This window comes from Microtus oregoni, unplaced genomic scaffold (genome assembly GCF_018167655.1).
Source record: "Microtus oregoni isolate MIOR12 unplaced genomic scaffold, Mior012 000029F_ref0000214, whole genome shotgun sequence".
NCBI classification, from domain to species: domain Eukaryota; kingdom Metazoa; phylum Chordata; class Mammalia; order Rodentia; family Cricetidae; genus Microtus; species Microtus oregoni.
Window position 1 is genome coordinate 11,566,225 of NW_024543088.1, and position 19,130 is coordinate 11,585,354.

The 19,130-nt window shown below is 48.4% G+C and overlaps 1 protein-coding gene across 1 annotated transcript in view; it reads left to right on the forward strand.

Annotated features, from left to right (window-relative positions):
* Positions 1-432: 432 nt before the first annotated feature.
* The window catches only part of LOC121464663 (WD repeat-containing protein 49-like), a 48,457-nt gene continuing 29,759 nt past the window's right edge, over positions 433-19,130 (forward strand). Inside the window, exons 1-6 of the mRNA XM_041677687.1 lie at positions 433-527; positions 1,103-1,235; positions 2,832-2,898; positions 3,403-3,646; positions 6,374-6,479; positions 14,675-14,826. Of these exons, the coding sequence (XP_041533621.1) occupies positions 433-527; positions 1,103-1,235; positions 2,832-2,898; positions 3,403-3,646; positions 6,374-6,479; positions 14,675-14,826 (797 nt within the window). The remainder of the gene's footprint in view (positions 528-1,102; positions 1,236-2,831; positions 2,899-3,402; positions 3,647-6,373; positions 6,480-14,674; positions 14,827-19,130) is intronic.

Below are 19,130 nucleotides of genomic sequence, written 5' to 3' on the forward strand. Positions count from 1 at the left end.
CCCTTTAGGCAAAGAGGTCTTGGACAGAGCCTGAAGGCCCTTCCTTTATATACTTGGGGGGAGGTGTTGAAGCTTGCCTTATGGTCAACTGCGTACTCCCAGGTAAACGGACCTTATGAGAAAGGAACGCTGTGCTGCCTGTGAGTACCTCGATTAACTGTCAAGCTGCTAGTGCTGTCCATCTTGCTGTTTATTTAAAGCAGGAATGCCTAGCCTCATTTCCATCGTTAGTGAATATGCAAAGGGAAGCATATCTTGGCTAAGGCCACAGGCAACTCAGGGCTGGATTGCTCAGGAGTGTCTTGTCCCCCACAAACAGGATCAGGGCTCTGATTTGTGACCTCCACATCCGTGGGGTACCTGATGTGGTGAGGAAAGTCTTGAAGAGCAAGGGGCGAAACACTGGGCAGGGTACGTAAAAGAAGCCTCAAAATGCAGCTGGACTGGGAGGAGGCAAAAGCTGACCTGGAGCACGTTAACCGGGCTGCTGGCGCCACGACGAGCCTGCGGCTGTGGCAGCATCTGGGGTCAGCCTGATGCGAAGATCATAGAGGAAATCAGTCTCACTTCCTCCAGCACCCTGGTCCCTGAAGACTTGCCTGCCAGCTAAGGCGCCGGGGATCTGAACCAGCACTGGATCTGCTCTCGGTTTCCATGGCGACCACTTAAACTTTTCATCATCCTTCCTTCAGACCTTGGAGAAGAGCTATGCTCTCTGGTTCCCATGGCAACCACTTAAACGGGTATCCTTGTCTGGCTCTATTGGAAGAGAGTCGCTAGAGTTCATGCAAATGATCTTGCATTACTCTCTTTTTACTTGGGAAATAAAATAAAATTCAAATAAAGTGCCACACCTGCTCAGAAGTTTCAGAACTGGCTTCAAAACAAGAAGGGTGAGCAACAAACCTGTCAAGCTGCTGTTTGAGGCGGGTACCACCGTGTCTCTTTGACTCTTAAAAGTGCTCACCCAGAGCCTCTGGTTAGTTCTGCCATCTTACAAGGGGGGAGGGGTAGACAGCTTCTCTACCCAGTGCAGGCTTTCACTATTATGGAGGGACACACATGACCCTCATCTTAGTTCTCTGTTAATTTATCACCAAAGGTGGCCCCAGACTTGGGTGACAGCCGTGAATCATAAGAAGATCATAGACAAGCTGCCCAGCGCTTCTCCGAGTTCTCTCGCAGGACTCCCAGAATGGATGGCTGGCGTTCTCAACTTTGAGGCTTTGGGCCAGGTGAAATAAAAGAACTCCAGAGAAGTGAGGAGGAAAATGGAGGATGCCCTGTCTACATGTTTAGACACATCTCTGAACTCCTTTCGGGGATGTTTCCCCAAAGTAGAGATGCCAAGAGACAGAACAGCGGCAATGTTGAAAACGACAGGTTCCTGCCACAGAGACTTCCCTGTTCTCCTGAGGACTCAGCCTATGGCAGAGTCGAACCTGAGCACGGTCTGCTGAGAGGAGCGGTCCATGCCCTTGAAGACGGACCCTGTGTTAGACTGATGGAGCGTTGAGAATGACACATCCTTCTTCCTGATTCTTGGGAAAGTGTTGACCTTGTAAGCCATAGTAACAGACACAACACACAGACAGCCTAACCCTAGCCCAACAGAGTCACCAGCAATGAGTGGGGAGCTGAATGTTATTCTCCAGCCTTCTTTCTCCAAAGGTCTTCTGAGTCACGTGGAACACAGCGGAGATGAAGGGGAATCCAGGTTGCAGAAAGCAGGGACCCTGCTAAGTGTATTGAGGACCCTCTTTCTTCATCCTCAGGTCAGAGTCGGGCTGGAAACCCACAGGAGGACATTGATGTCACCATTTGGAACCTATTGTTGAGGAGATTCTTATATCAACCAATCATCCAGATGAACGTATCTGTCCAAGTCAGTGTAGGAAACAATTGCCTGGTTTCCTGATGGAGCCAATGGACACTCAGCGCACTACAGTGTAGCTTCAGACCGTCCTGAGCTCAGTGCTTCCTTCTGCCATTTTTGTTGTGATTTTTTAAATTAGTTTTTATGTATGTGGGTGTTTTGTCTACCTATTGTATGTGCACCATGTTTCTTTCATGTCTTGTGGAGGTCGGAGAGGGCATCAGAGTCCTGGAACTGGAGCTCCAGATGATCGTGAGCCACTGTCTCAGTTAGGGTTTCTATCGCTGCGGAAAGACACCCCGACCACAGCAACTCTTACAAAGGAAGACATTTAATTGAGGTGGCAGTTTAACGTTTCAGAGGGTCAGTCCCTTATCGTCACAGTGGGACATGGCAGTGTGTAGACAGACACTGCCGGAGAAGGCTCTGCTCCATGTGGATATGGAGAGTAGACTGTCACACTGAGCGAAACTTGAGCAAAAGATAGCTCAAAGCCCAACCACACAGTGACACACTTCCTCCAACAAGGCCACAACTCATAAGAGTGCCACTCCTTTTAGGAGCCATTTTTTTTTCAAACTGCCATATTCCACTCCTTGGTCCCCAAAGGCACATAGCCATATCATAATGCAAAAACGCATTCAGTTTGACCTCAAAATTCCCATAGTCTATGCGAGTCTCAAACTTTTTTAAAAGTCTAAAGTTCAAAGTCTCTTCTGAGATTCATGTTATCTCTTAACTGTGATCACCTGTAAAAATCAAAATCAAAAAACAGATCACATGCTTCCAACATATAATGGCACGGGATATACATTACCATTCCAAAACGTAGGGAGCAGAGCATAAAGAGGAAATTCTGGACCAAAGCAAGACCGAAAACCAGCAGGATAAACCCCAAACTCTGCGTCTCCATGTCTGATGTCAAAACGTTCTTCAGCTCTCCAACTCCTTTCAGCTTTATTTGACTGCAACACGCTTCTTTCGCTCGGGCTGGTTCCACTCCCTGTTAGCAGCACGTGTCGGTAGGTATCCCATGGCTCCGGCATCTCCCAACATCTTGGGGTCTCCAAGGCAACGTGGGTGCTGGAAATCATACTCTGGTCCTCTGACTCTTAGGTGCTGAGCCATCTCTCATGTTTTCTGAATGGCAGGTGTTCTCTGCTTTCTCGATAAGATGAGGTGGGGATGGGTGTGCTTGCGTCGCTGAGTTTCTGAAAGACTCAAATAAAAGCATCGCTGGCGAGGCCATGCCACAGGCGATGAAAGCCTAGAAGGCAAATGGCCTTCATGCTACCTCTGCCATCCCAGCTGTGTTTCATGTCCCTTTTAGAAAAATGAGAAGAGTCTTTTGTTACTCAGCGTCACCTTTATTTTCAGGCTGTCTGGAATTTAACCCTGGGGATGAAAGAAAATACCAGTGTCGTTACGGAGAACAAGTCTGGGGCCTTAACAAAAACAGCAGGCAGTCAGGGAATTGAGCGATTGCATTAAGAGACTGTGTCTTGTTTTCCTGTGAATATTTTTAGGGTTCGCTATGGGAGCGACAAACGTGAAGAAAAAGCTAGAAGAAATAAGGAATGTTGGAAAGACTGTCAAGAAGGGGAAAAGCTCAGCATCGCTTGCTGTGCCCCAAAGGCGGGCAGAATACGATCACACTGTGTTCAGCATCCATAAGGGAGTCAAGGCGTTCTCCTTCTGTAGGGAAAAAAACCTGCTGGTGACGGGAGGGATGGATCGACTCGTCAGGGTCTGGAATCCTTATCTGCCTGGGTAAGTTGTCTTTCCCCTACCAGGAGCGCCCCTGGTGTCGCCAAGTAAATGGGAATGTGACTGGGGGTTCCATGTGAGGATCTCTGAAAAGTCCCTGTCCAAAATTAGTCTCTCCGCACAGAGCCTGGGACGTTTCTGCTTCTAAGCCTCTAAAAGTTCACTACAGAGGCGCTAGAAAGATGGCTCAGTGGTTAAGAGCACTGGCTACTTGTCCAGAGGACCTGGGTTCTATTCCTAGTACACACATGATTGCTCAAAATCTTCTTTAAAAAGTCCCATGGGATCCAGCTTCCTCTTCTGGTCTTCACATACATGGTGCACAGATACACGTGCAAGTAAAACATCCACACGCGAAAAAATACTTTTTTTAAAGATTTATTTATTGTACACAGTGTTTCTGTCTGTCTGTACGCTTGTTGGCCAGAAGCGGGCACAAGATATCATTACAGATGGCTGTGAACCACCATGTGGTTGCTGGGAATTGAACTCAGGACCTCTGGAAGAGCAGGCAATGCTCTTAACCTCTGAGCCATCTCTCCAGGCCCATGCGAAAAAATATGTAAAACTTTTTCATTGTAACTGTTGTGAAATATAAATCCCAGCAGGACACAGTGGTCATTCATATAATGCCAGCACTTCGGAAAGTGAATCATGACTTCAAGGTTAAGGCCAGCCTGGACTACATAGAGAGACTGTGTCTCAAACAAAACAAAACAAAACAAATGTAAATACTCTCCAATGACACAGAGACTACGGGATGTCATTTACCCGGATCTCAGTGTGATTCCCCCCGTCTGACAGCATCTTGCCTTTAAGGGACCACGATCAGCTGCAGAGTAATTGGAGTTTTTACATGCGATAAGTGCATGCTTCGTGTGGCCTCACAGCAGTGGCCCAGTGTCCTCCTGAGGGCACGGGCTTTAGTCCCTTGAGGTTGAATAACTCTATCATGCCTCTGTAACCATACAGAGTTAACGTAAGAGAACAAATTGACATGACAGAAAGCCACAGCTGGTCTGTAAGGAGCTGGGTCTACTGACTGTCCATGGCTATCTCCCCGTCAGTGAGACACTGTCATATGCTCTGGACCAGGCCTGCCCTGCACACAGTAGGCCCTTCTGAGCAGGCCCCCAGAAACACTCCAGGTTTTCATTTACTTTATTATTTTCATATGTGTGCGGTGTGCGCTCCTGCGTATGCTTGTTGGCGTGTCTCTTGCGAGTGCTCGTGCACGTGTGTGTGGTCACCTGAGGCTGACACTGAGACTTGTGCTGGCTTAGGTTTTTGTCACCTCGACATAAACTAGAGTCAGCTGAGGAAAAAGAACCTCCATCAAGAAAATGCCTCCGTCCGTGATGGAGTGCGTGACCTGGGAGCTGTAAGCCCAAATAAACCTTTTCCTCCCCAAGTTGCTTTTGGTTGCCAATGCTTATCACAGCATCAGAAAGCCAAGACATGGGTCTTCTCTTCAGCCACCCTCTACCTTCTTCATCCCAGCACAGTCTCTCAGTCAAATCCTCTGTCTCTGCCTTCTTAGCGCTGGAACTACAAGCAGGCTGCCACTTCCATCCAACATTTCTGTGGGTTCTGGGGATCTGAACTCCATTAGTCACGCCTGCTGCTTGCACAGCAAGTGCTGTATCCACTGAGCCATCTCTCCAGTTCTACCTTCTTGATTGTATATTGAGATCTACTGTGTAGTGTAACTCTGTAATCCATCCAGCATCTGTCCTTGCTGGCCCTTGCATAGAGTCCACTGATCAATGAAGCTCCCGGAGCCCGGAGAAGGAAGGACAGAGTCAGAGTTCCACGGGCAGGCCTGTCATTTCCCAGAGACATGCTGCGAACAGGGGGTGGGAAATAGGGTAGCTACTTGACCTTTGAGTTCGGGTAAGCACAAATCACATCGGCTATGCCCAGGTTGCTGTCTGGGTCACTCTCTTTGGCATCTGTGGAGACCCACAAGGTGACCCGGTTCCCATCCATGGCACAGGTAATAACCAGGACTGTAAGGCACAGTGGGTAAGCGTATTGAATCTGGCTGTGCCTCTGTGACTCCCCAGCCAGGAGCTTCTCTTAACCACCTGCAACAGACTCAATTTTCCCATGTATAATGGTGACAAGATGCTCACCCTCTGGGGTAATAACAAAGATAAAAAACAATAACAAGGCTGAGAGCAATGCAAGAGACATAATAAAAATGAAAGGCAGGTTTCTGCCTGCTTCTGTTACGGTTAGAAGCAGGTATGTGCTCTCTGCCTTAGCCTCAGCCAGGCTTCTTTTCTCTCCATCTCTTGACCCTCCCGGAGGACCCAGCCACGATGTCCCGCAAGGTCGCTTTAAAATAGCTTTCTATTGCAGAGCCCAGATTTGAACGCTGTTCCCTCGGGCGGGCCTGTAGAAAGTGCCTGTGTGTCCCTGCATCCATGGCAGCCCCACCTCACACCCTTCCTTGCCTGTTCCTTTTATGCAGCTGTTGTTAACAGCTGGAGAAGCAGAGCCCCAGGCTTCCGCTCACCCCGAGGTCTGTTGCTAAAACCGTTTATTATTTTGCCTCAGTCCTTTTATTACACAAAATATATACTTGTGTAATATCAGAGGGAAGCAGAAGCCTCCTCCAGGCTGAATAGAACTGCCAGATCCAGGCCAAGTCGAGTTGCATTTTACAAAGAGGAACAGAAACAGCAGAGAGAGTGGCTTTGTGCTCATTTGTTCTTTTCTTTCTAGAAAGCCAACAGGTGTGCTGAGAGGCCACACGGCTCCTGTGGTATATGTACACGTATCTCTGGAAGAAAGCAAAGTGTTTTCCATGTCCGCTGACAACACTGTCAAGGTCTGTCCCTCCCCCGCTTTGATGCATGCATCCTTCAGGCAGGCTTTATTCATTTGTTTGTTTGCTTGCTTGCTTAGTTTTGAAATATGGTCTCCCACTGTAGTCCAGAATGGCCTGGAACTCTCCCTGCCTTAACCTCCCAAGCAATTTGCTCATCTCCATCTTTGGCATTGTGAGGGGCTCTGCCTTGGCAAAGTTCATGCAGGGTTTCGATGTGTACATTTGCTTCAGGAGCGGTGTGCATATATGTGTGTGTCTCTGTGTGCCGACATAAGTGTCTGTGTGTGTCCCTGTGCATGTGTATGTTTCTGTGTATATATGCATGTACATGTGTGTGTTTGGGTATTTGTGGATGTGTGTCTGTGTCTGAGTCTGTGCACACGTGCACAGCAGTTGATTGTCGTAAACTCTCCATGTCGGTGCTTGGGGCCATATGTAGCCCTTCCAGCATGTGGACCCTGCCCGTACACAGCCCAGGGAGCTCCTTGCCCCAATCATTTCCCCAGGTGTCTGGAAGCTAGATAAATAGAACTGGGAATTCGGCCCTGGCCATCAGTGGCTAGCTCTTATTTTGCAATACACGCTGGACATGTGCCTTCCTGAAATGCTACCCAGGAGCCTCAGAACTTAAACATTTCTGACCTAGATGGAGGCAGTGACATCATGGTTTGGCTTTGTTTGCCTTCATATACTGAACATCCTGTCTACGCCTAAGACTTGGTCATCCCCTGACCTCTGCAGTGTGCTGGGTAGTATTTGTTGTTGTTGTTTTGTTTTGACTTTAATGCAAAAAACAGTCTGACTGGCTCCTTTCCTCCATCATTGCTCTTGTTTCTTCAGAGGATAAGACTGGGCTTCACAGCCCATCTGCCTACTGGGCTGTTGGGGGCCACAGGGTAGGAATTTGGACTAAATTATAGGAGGTGGGGGATCCTGTTCAGAGAGAGAGAGAGAAAGGGAGGGGGAGAGAGAGGAAGAGGGAGAGTGGGGGGAGGAAGGGAGGGAGGGAGGGAGGAAGAGAGAGAGAGAGAGAGAGAGAGAGAGAGAGAGAGGAATAGCTTCATGACCTTGAGTTAGGCATTAGTTTCTAAGAAATGACACCAGGAGTTCAAGAAACAAAAGAAATTAGATTAGGTTTTGTCAAAATTAGAAACATCTGTACTTCATAGGGCATCATTAATATGAGAAATAGATTAACTTACACAATGGAGGGGATATTGCAAATCACATGCTGATAAGGAATTTGCATCAAGAATATAAAGAACTTTCAGTGCCTAGTAACAAAAATACTGATAGCCAATTGAAACATGGACAGAAGATTTGAGAAGACACTTCCTCAAAAGTGGCCAATCATGGCATACAGTGCTCAGCACCATAGTTATAGGAAAATAAAAACCAAAATTCCAATAAGATATCACTTCATGAGGATAGGTAAAATTAAAAAAAAAATAGCAGAGGACGATATGGTATACTGACAGAATGAGAAGAAATTGAAACCTCTATCTATTGGTATCAAAAAAAATGCCATTTAAAAAAAAAATTATCAGTTCTTGAGTGGTAAATAGTTAACATATGACTCAGAGCTCCCACCCCAAGAGAATTAAAGGCATGCATTCCTCAAGAATGTCCTTATCAGTGCATATAATAGCTTTATTTGTCATAGTTAAAAGGTAGATGCAACTCAAGTGTCCAGCAACTAATAAATGATAATAAAATAAAATAATAAAAGCAGTGCGTGTGAGAGCAAAAGAACGAATCCCTGTCCACGTTCTGACCTGGGTGAACCTGAGAGGCGTGATGTTAGGTAAAAGTCATCAAAGCCATGTATTGTCTTGTTTCTTCCCTTTGTATGAAACGTCCAGAAGAAACCAGGAACCGAAGTGTGGACAGAATACAGAATGGCTGACAGTGGGCATGGGGGTCCTGAAGGGGCTGATGGGATGCCCTGGCTGTGCCCTGGTCATTGCTCTGAAACTCGGTGACCGTGCTGAAATCCCCTGAATTGAACGTTCAAAGTGTAAATTTTGTGATATGCGAGTCACGTTTCAATAAAGAAGTTTTTAAGGGAGTGAGGCCAGAGAGGACTCAAGAGTGACACCAAGATTTGGAATCTAAGCCAAACTCAGAGACAGGAAATGTGGCAAACAGGGGGCCTTAAGACCAGGAGCACTGCTTTGGTTGTGTTGGACAGGGCCAGCCCGAGCTTAGGGGTGTGGCCAGGACTGGTGACATAAAATGGGGTGTTGTTAGCGGTTAGATAGACTCTTCAGCTCTGGACTGAACAAGAGGACAACAAGAGGAAGAGGAAGAGTGAGCAGAGAGAGCAAAAGTCTTCCGAAGATATGTGCCAGGCCAGTGATGTGGTCCAAGATGGCCCCCACACAGTGAGCAGGGTCCATCCTGCAGAGAGACAGGAAGTGGGTCTTTACACAACGAGGTGTGGAGACTACAGCCAGTGCTATCGCTGGGGCCCGATGGCAAGCAATTCAGTTCTCTGAGCAAACTTGATTAAAATGAGGAGATTTATGAACACCACTGTTTGATTTATTTTGGAAATCAACTTCACCTGAAGGCTTCATCCAAAGTCCCCGTGTGGAGGACTCCGGGTTTTTAATGAGCTTTTCTCTCTCCCCGTGGACTTTTGCGGCTCTTGGAGAATCATAATTTTGTATGTGGGGACATGTCTTCCGTCCTATTTTCTTTCCCCATCGCCTCTCCGTTTTCTTCCAATCTCAACTTGTGATTACAAGATTAGCATCTCGCCGGTGATGAGTCAGGCATATTGAATAGCTTCCCAATGTGTGTTTAAAATACATTGAAATCCCATCTTGGAAATATGGTGCGTGAGTTATTTCAGACTGCACTATTCCTATCGAATAACAGCTAATCAACGAGGCGCCAAATAGCTCGATTCCCAGCCTGCCTGAGCACATAGTCATCATTCTTTGAATTATTTTTCAGCCCAAATATTTTACTCCTCCAAATCATGGGGACATACAAACATTTCAGGAGGCTGCTGGCTTCTGGCATTCTCTAACGGGGAATAAAGTGACAGATTCAGATTGCCTTTTTCACTTGGAAGTCTCTATACATGTGACGTCACGAGCCACAAACAGGGCTGTCGTTCATCAGCTGGAATTAGAATTCAGGGAAAGTTAATTTTTCTAAGGAAGGTAGCGTGGCATCCTAGCTAACATAACACCGAAAGCTCTCTTAAGCACATCCCAGGTTTTCTCCAGGCTAAGATAATAGGTTTCTTTCTGTCCGTTTTAACCCAGCACCAGCAATTCTATAAGCAACGGCTCCCATTTGAGGGCTGGTATCTCTCCAGTCAGGGGCCCCGCCTCTTCATCCAATGTCAAGAGGCAGGTGGATAAAGAGGGACCTGCCGCCTGCAACTTCAACCACTCTTCTCACAGTCTGTGCCAAGTTCACGGCCGTGATGGGCGAGTGGGCAGTGGCGCATGTCGGAGTTGGCCACCCTCCTGCCAGCAACAGTTCTGCAAATGGACGAAAATGTGCGGATTTGGGAGAGGGCGGGTGACAGAAAGCTTCAGAGACAGCCTGGCGTTTAAACTCAGAAATCACAAGCCAGGTACTTGGGGCAAAGCACTCAGTCCTCCTGAAATGACTTAGTTCTGGAGTTGTTTACTCCTTCCCAAGATGGGAGAAAGACCCCCCATGTAGAGTAATTGTCCTTCTGAAAAGCCACGCATAGACTGGGCTCAGTGCACCGTGGTTTACTCTGTGAGACTGATGTCAGCCGAGGAGACATGGGTGGAAGTCAGTAGGGTGTGCGCCATGGAGGACTTGTTGGCCGCAGAACTCGTCACTGGGTGACCGGGTGAGCAGCAGGAGATGCTGAGGTCCTGCTTACTGCAGAGAGCTGTTCTCCTTCAAATGTCACCTGTGCTCACAGTGGCTGTTTTTAGTTGGGGAATTCGATGCCAATTTGATGACTCAGTCTATAAGTCTACGGAATAAGTGTCTCCGCACCTTTCCTTCATGACTTTTCATCTTACCTGAAATGACTTTTCCCAGATTCCAGAATTCCCTTTGTCCGCCTTGGGAACCATTTCCTAGTGCTATAACAAAATACCCGAGACAAACCAATTTACCAAAGAGCCCAGGTTAGTTTAGTTCATGGTTCTAAGGCTAGGAAACCCGAGAGCAAGATGCTGGCCTCTAATTGGGGTCTTCTTGCTGTGTCGGTATCGTAAGAGACAGCACATGGTCAGGCTGGGCAAACGTGCTAGCTTGGGTCTCCCTCTTTACTTTTCAATACAGTTTAGATGCCCAGCAGGGAGCCCATGGTCCTGCACATGCTAGGCAGGTACCACCAAGCTATACCCCCTAGTTCTGCCTTTCTCTTCTCATGGAGCCACTAACTCCATCATGGGAGCCCTGTCCTCATGATCTCACTGAATCCCAGTTGCCTACCTTTAGATACTGTTAACATATAAACTTAGGGGCTGAGCTTGCAGTAGAGACTTTGGGAAGCATGTTCAACTCATGGCACCTCGGGCCAGAAAGTGAGAAGAGATCATTGAGCCAAGTCTTCGGGCAACAGGGGAGCTCGTAACAACTGTGCAGGTCAACTTTCCAGCCAGCTAGATGAGAGAGGGGAGGGGCTGCCCCTTCTGCCAGCGACTCTTGGGATAGCCCTTTCCACAGGGTGTCAATGCTGGGGCCCACACTGACTTCACGGGCGTCACAGACCCACACGGATCCAGGCACGACCAGTTTCAACCAGTTTGCTAGGAGCTCAAAGAGCGGATGGAAAATAAGCAGAGTGCAAATGCAAAGGATTAGAGGTGCAGCTTACAAGACAAAGACTTCAAAGGGCTAGTGTTTGGTAACTGAGCCAAGAAGAAGACAAAGCTCTGCCCTGCCCAGGCTCCTGAGCTCACTCTTGTTAGATTTTCCCATCTTGGCTACTTCTTAGCCTGTAAATTCAGAACTTCGCTTGGAGCCGACGGATAACATCTGCCTCCCAAAGCTGGCTTACAAAGCACTAGTTTGAGGCAGGAGAGATGGCTCAGTGGTTAGGAACATGTGTTGTTCATGCAGAGGATCTGAGTTCAATTCTCAGCATTCACATCAGGCAGCTTACAACGGCTTGTAACTTCAGCTCCAGGGGGTGCCCCTAACCCAGGAGCATGCACATACATAGACATACGTACATGTTTATGTAGAAGCCTAGTTACCTGCACAGAACTATTGGGAGGTGGTGGAAACTCTAAGAAGTGGGGCCTAGTGGGAGCTCTTCAGGCTGTTGGGAGCCTGGTCTGGAAGGGGACACTGAGACCTTGTCCCCCTCCTTGTTCTCTTGCTACCTGGCCGTAGGGTGAGCAGGTCTCTGTGCCCTTCCCCCTCCCCCGTGCCCCTGCCAATGAGGCACTGCTTTGATGCAGGCCTAAAAGCAGCAAGGCCACCATTACTATGTATTGGATTCTCTGGACATAAGTGTCAAAAGAGACCTTTCTGTAGTGATATTTTGTTTACGATCTAACAAATAAAGCTTGCCTGAAGATCAGAGTGCGAAGCTAAGCCACTAGTTAGCCAAGAGGCCAGGAAGTGGTGGCATACAGCTTTAATCTCAACACTCGGAAGACAGAGGCAGAACTCTGTGAGTTCAAGGCCACCCTGGGCTACATGAAATTGAATCTGTCTAACCGAGAAATAAAGCCCGCACAAAGGTGATCCCAGCACTTGGGGTTACACGCCTTTAATCCCAGCACTAGGGAGGTGGAGACAGGAGGAATATGGCTGGGAGGGGAGAGGACTATAACATGAGAGGAGGCAGAAGCTCAGTCTGAAGATTCCGTCTGAGATGCAGTCTTGAGGTTCATAGAGACAGCAGCAGTCTGAGGATTTGTAGAGACAGGATTGCCTCTTTTGTCTGAGCATCGGTAGAGGTAAGAACTCTCTAGAGGTTTGCTGCTCTGCTCCTCTGATCTTTCAGCATTAACCCCTCTATCTGACTCTGAGTTTTTATTATTAAGATCAATTAGAACCCGTGTTGCACCTTTCCTCTATCTAAGGTTAGTTTTGAAGGTGTTCATAATAGGGATGGAAAAGCTGACTCACACGGTAACCATAGCAAAGCACCAGAGGCAGAGTGGGTTAAATAACAGAAATGTACCAGCTTATGCTATCATTTATAAAAGGGGGTGTGCGGTCCCCTGGCAGGTGGGAGACTGCACAGGGGCGGAGGCGGGTGACCCAAGGCCTCAGTGGGTCCCCGGTGGGTGGGAGACTGCGGCAGGTGGGAGACGGACAGATACGCCATGCAGAGAGAGTTGCGGGTATAGAGTTTATTTAGTGGGTTATGGAGCGTTAAGGGAGGGAGATAAGTGGGAAATGGGGAGAGAAGAGAGAAAGGCAGAAGCTGCCTCTCCAGAAGAAGGGCAGGCAGGCAGACAGACAGAAAGAGAGGGAGGGTTGGAGAGTAGATGGGAGATCTGCTTGCTTGCTTGCTTGCTTGCTTGCTTGCTTGCTTGCTTGGTGGAAGGGCAGGGGATGTTGGGAGTGGGTGAAGCTTGTTTCTTAAAGGGACAGGGTACCCAGGTAACAGGCCAAGCCAGCAGATTACAACAGCTTTTAGTTTGGAGGCTAAGAGCCCAAGATCAATGTGTTGGACGGTTAGGTCCTTTGGAGGCCTGTGAAAGTGGGTTGGACCCAGGCCCCTGACTACCTCCTGGCAGTCCTGGTATTCGTTGGTTGTGGATGTACTGCCCCAATCTCTCCCATCATCTTCATGTGCTGTCGTCCCATTGTGTGTCTCTCTCTAACTCTCCTGCTCTAGCAAAGTCACCCATTGTATTGGAGTCCAGCCTGCTCCCCGATGGCCTCATCCTCATCCACTACTTGTAGCTCAACAACCCATTTCCAATTAGAGCCCCATCCTGAGTAACTGGGGTTATTTGCCATTTGCAGGGAGATTAGCCATTTACCCATAACAACAGGTGAAGGAAACCAGGACTCAAAGCGGTTGACACACTGTGGGTGCCTGTCAGCTCACAGGGTGACCATTGCCTCTCTGATGGTCATGGTCTCCCCAGTTTTGTGTTTGGCCCAGCCATGCAGCCCTCACCATCTCACAGTCTGCTAACAGAATGCCAGCACCATGGCATAATTTACAAGCATAACAGTGGTTGGCAGCAGTATTATTCTCACCATGTTATACCAATACAATATTTTACTCAATTCTCTAAACACTCTGTTCTTTAGTCAAGTTTCTTAATTTCTCTAAGCAACACTATAAAACAGGCAGCATTTTGTCTCTCTGTTTTACAAGCAACACTGAGTGGAAGAGTTAGGAAATTGTGTGAGGCTACCCAGGCACTGGGGGAACCACTTGGTTTCCAGCACAGGTAAATGAACTCTGGGCTGTCGCGTCCTCAAACAACAGCCACACAGGAGTCTGTTCCGTGTATCCTCCAAATATCTGCCCAACGACTGGGTTGGTGGTGTATTCTTGTATTTAGAACTGGGCACAGAGGACTGGAGAGATGGCTCAGTGGTTAGAAGCACTGGCTGCTCTTCCAGAGGACCTGGGTTCAATTCTTCAATTCCCAGCACCCACATGGCAGCTCACAACTGCCTGTAACTCCAGTTCCAGGGAACCTGACACCCTCATATAGGCAAAACACCAATGCACTTTTTGAAAGAAAGAAAGAAAGAAAGAATATAGAAAGAAAAGAAAAGAGAACTGGGAACAGGTTTGATTACTACAGTACCACAAATGAGACCCATGGCATCAGAGCCTCCTGAAAGGCTCTGGAGACCCATGGAGAAGGGAGTGACTGGTCATGTCCTTATGGGAAGAATAGAGCCTTGAAACTCATGGTCACAATGGTCCCTTCTCTCTGATTGCCTTTCACACTCCCGTGATTGAGGGGGAACCAGGGCTGTAGGCCTCACTGTCTTCTCCACAACAGTGGAGACGGACTCCTGCCAGCGTTTCGACTTTTGGCAGGGGTGGACATGGGGGTAGAGGTTCAGCTTGGCCGAGTCAAGCCAGACCCCACAGCAGGCAACAGCTGCGGAAGCACAGCAGATGTGCAAAGCGAAGCACTAGCTGAGCGTGTGACACACGCAGGGTTTAGAGTCCGAGGCCAGCCTGGGCTACGCAGGGAGATCCTAGATAGGAAAAGAAGAAAACCTCTTTCTCTCCCCTATCTCCTCCACAGATCTGGGATCTGGAGACCCATGGCTGCTGCTTTACGGCCTCTTCCAAAGCCAGTGGCATCAAGGGAGAACTCTCGGCCTGCCTCTACCTCCCTGGACCTAGAACCCTGTGCGTGGCCACAGATGCCCTGGCTTTTCTTCATCTGAAAATGGGGTATGAGCTCTCTGTCCTCTGGGCTTTGTTTGCAGAATGTTCTAGAGGGTGCTAGAATTCCAGTGGCATGGTCAATGTTCTACTCAATGCTCTACCATTCAGGTCCCAGGCTCTGAACTTGCAGCCCTGGGCCTCTGGCTTTTAGTTTATGTTTGGTGAAGCTCTTTGAACGCCCACACTGGAGTAACCTGGACTATCCAGAAGCGACTTCGCCCTGGGCTTATCCTACTCACTAGCCTTAAGTGTACAGGACATAAAGATTCATTAGATGGGGGCAAAAGCCAGAAGCTGAGCAGACAGAGATCCGGGGGTCTGGTATTCCCACAGTACTGTTACTTCTGCCCAGCCCCTATTCATAAAACAAGCCAGCCATATAGGGAGCACACACCCAACGGACAAGTCAGGGCTGGAATGGGGACCTCTGAGGAGTCCCTTCCCCGGTACCTGGGCCAGTATTGCCTTGAGAGTAGAGTCTCCTGGATTCCATGTGTATTCTTGTTTCCTTGACACCCCAAAACTCCACCCTAACCCCCAGCTATAGAGTCATTGCCTCCTTGACAAAGAATCTAGTGGCTACTTGCCTCTGGGGGAGGGCAGCCTTCTGGCTTCTCCCCGCTCCCACCCCCTGATGAGACGACGCAAAGGAGAGATGAAACTCTACATTAAAAAATAAAACAAGGAAAAAACACATAGAGACACACAGATTGGCTCACACAAATTCCCTAGAAACAAAAAGAAAAAAAAATGGAAACTATAAAATAAAAACAAAAGACCTGCAGGATAATAAAAAAAGAAAGAAAAATGCCCAGACAAAACATTGTGGGACAGAGACGCCACTGAGTTTGTTTTGGGTTGGCCATCTTCTGCTGGACATGGACGGGACCTGGCCTGAACAGTGGTTTATATACCAAGGGAAACTCCTTTAGAGAAAACCAAGTTTTCATTTGGTTATCAATCAGAGATAGCTCCTGGGTTAAGGATGTGGGCTTGGCGCTGGGATCCCGTCAGGTCCTGTGCAGGCTGCCGCAGTCTCTGTGAGTCCTACAGGCGTCAGTCCTAGTGCACTTTGAAGGCCTTATTTCCTGCCGGTTCTCTGTCCCCTCCAGTTCCTCTTCCACAGGACTCCTTGAGCTGTGAGAGGAGGGATTTGATGGAGACATCTCATTTAGGAGTGTTCCAGGGCCTCTCGCTCTCTGCACACTGGCCAGCTGTGGTCCCCATATTTATTCCCATCTGCTGCAGGAGGAAGCTTCTGATCTACGAGCATTGCAGAATGTCATTAGGAATCGTTCTGTTGCTATGTTCCTTTAGCAGAGCCATGGTATCTGCTTTCCCCTAGGTCCCTAGTTTCTTGGTCATCTAGCAGTGTGAGGGATGGGTTCCTTCTCATGGAGTGTATTGTGTCTCTAGGGGATTTCCATGTGTGCCGATTTGTCTGTCTCCACATCTATATATTGCTTCTTGTTCTTTTCTTTTGGCTGTTTGTTTTCTGTTTGTTTGTTTGCTTGCTTTGTCCCATTCAAGTTTGTTTACTTATTTTCTTAGATGCCTGTTTGTTTTCTAATGAGAGGGTAGGAAAGGATGTGGATTTGGGTGGATGGGGAGGTGGGGAAGAGCTAGGAGGAGCTGGGGGGAGCTGGGGAAGGGGAGAATCACATCTGAATATTTTGCATGAAAAAAATCAATCAAACAAACAAAAAAGCACAAGGGGCTAGGGAGGTGGTTCAACAGTTAAGAGCACTTGCTACTCATGCAGAGGACTCAGGATAAGTTTCCAGCATCCGCATCGTGCCTCCATGGCTCATGACTACCCGTAACTCCAGTTCCAGGGGATCCTCTTCTGCAAACACGAGGCACCCATGTGGTACATATACATACATGCAGCCAGAACACTCAGACACATTTAATTAATTCATTAATTAATCTAAAAGAGACAAAAGGAAATGCATTTCCTGATACCCATTCCCACAGCCTGCAAGGAAGCATCCTCCATGCCCTACGAGCCCCAGAGGCTATGGAATAAGCCACATCCTTCTGTGGAGAAGGAGTTCTCCCTGACTTGCCTATGTGAGTGGTGGGGTGCTTGACATATGCTTTCTGTACTGTGAGGTTCTCTGTAATCCATGCTTGGCCTTCATCACAGTCGGCCTAGCGTAAGTGTGGCTCACGCTTCGTTCGTTAAGTTTATGTGGACACTGGGAATCAAACCCAGGTCATCTGGAAGAACAGCCAGTGCTTTTCACCTCTGAGCCATCTCTCCAGCCCCACATGGCCCACTCTTAATCCCGTTATTCCTTCTGGCTCCATACCACACCCTCCGCCTCCCCGCCATGTTTTCATTTTGTCCTGCTTTTTTCAGCGTTCAGCAGTTCTGAGACTCCAAAGCCAGAATTCACTGCCCGAGACCAGGTTGCAGAAAATCCTTACAGTGACTGTCACAGCCTGAGGATTTCAGATAATGTCTCACAGTGGTGACTGGATTCCTGTGCCCAAATCAAGACTTTTGCCCTCCCTTTGCTTTCTCTTGATGGAACAGAGGCATGGAGGTGGGGGTTCTTAATCCATGTGTTGTACCTCAAAGGACAAACTGCAAATGTGGGGAGCCCTTTTCAAGGGGCTGGAGGTGGCTCAGTGGTCAAGAGGATGCGTTGCTCTTGCAAAAGACTCAAGTTCAATTTCTAGTGCCCACACTGGGTGGTTCTCAACTGCCTGTAACACTAATTCTAGAGGACCTTACCCCTCTGGCCCCTATAGGCACCTGTACTCATGTACATAAGCCCACACACGGATACCCACATACACATAATTAAAAATAGTATTTAAACTAAGTTCATGGAAAAGCAAGCACATATCATGGCATCGCAAGTGGCCTTGGTCTTGGCCATCAGCTCTCTTTCTAACCTCAGTAAAGCCATGCAGCCAGCTAGAACAGCTCAGAAAACTCAAATAGAGCCACGGCAAAATGGTTGGGACAGCCAGCCTCCCGAGCGGTCTGGAGTGTTTCACTCAGGATGCCAAGACAGCCTGCTTCCAGGGGAACCTTGTGCCAATCAAATTGCTGATTGTTCTGCATGACAGAATTGTGTAGAACAAACAGCCCGCTTGGTTGATTTCTTTTGGAATGCGATGCCCTGATGGGAAGTCTGCTTCGTGGTTGACTTAATCTCCAGTGCTAACAGGCAGCTGCCCGATTGTGTCCCTGTCCTAGCCCGCCCCATGCCTGCTGTCTCTCAGGAGCTGTGCAACCCAGGGTTACCTAACCCTCCTTTGCCTAAGCACCTCCCACAGCAACTGGGAAAGGGGTCAGACCAACAGCCTGGCCCCGAGTTTTCCCTTCTTTTCCTTTGTTTTATTCTGTGGACTTCCTGCCTCCTATGGTCTCGGCCAGACACCCCCTTCCCTCCCTCCCTGCCTGCCACACACACACCTCCTAAGCCCCAGGACAGGCTGCTTCTCCCTAGAGAGTAGTCTGAGCATCGTGCCCTAGACGCTGGAGAGTCACTGCAGAGGAGGGAGGTGGCAGGGAGACCACACAAGGAATTAACGTTCGGTATCACATCCACTGCCTGCCGCCGTTTATATCCATTCCCTCATAACCGTTCCTCACATTTCCAGACGAGATTGTATTTTGCAGATGAGGAAATCAGGCCACGGAGCCTGGGTTGCTCTTGAGTGCTGGCCTCCCAGAGGCAGTGTACGGAACCAGACTCTGGTTGCCCTGCCGTGCCCTTCGCACCTGAGTACCCGCAGAGTCACAGCAGAGGGCCAGCTGCGACCTGATTGGCCTCATCACTGCCGTGATTAAGAAGCGGGGCTTTCTGGGCCCAAGGATTCATAGTGTGCTAATTTGTTTATGTGCGTTTGGGAGGAAATCTAAATTCTCAGCACTCCAGAGCATTCCATATGTCATCTAGTCACACTCCTGTCCTTAAGAAGAGACACATAGCCCCATGTGGTGGCACACACCTGTGGCGCTATTATTGCTCAGGAGACAGAATCAGAAGCATCTTGAGTTTGAGGTCAACCTGAGCTACAGGAGAACCAGTCTCAATCAAGCAATCAGTCATTCGGTTGGAAGTGCATGCTCTCTGTTTTCTTCTTTAGCAGTCATTAAAGCTCACCGTGGGTCAATCGTGTGTTCTGAGAGTGCCTTATCGTATGTGCGCTGTTCTAAATAGGATGCTATGTCTCTCTTCCTATTCCTATTCCCTGTGTCATAGTTAGGTTACTATTGCTGTGACAAAACTCCATGACCAAAGCAGCTTGGGGAGGAAAGGGTTTATTTGTCTTACACTGCCACGTCA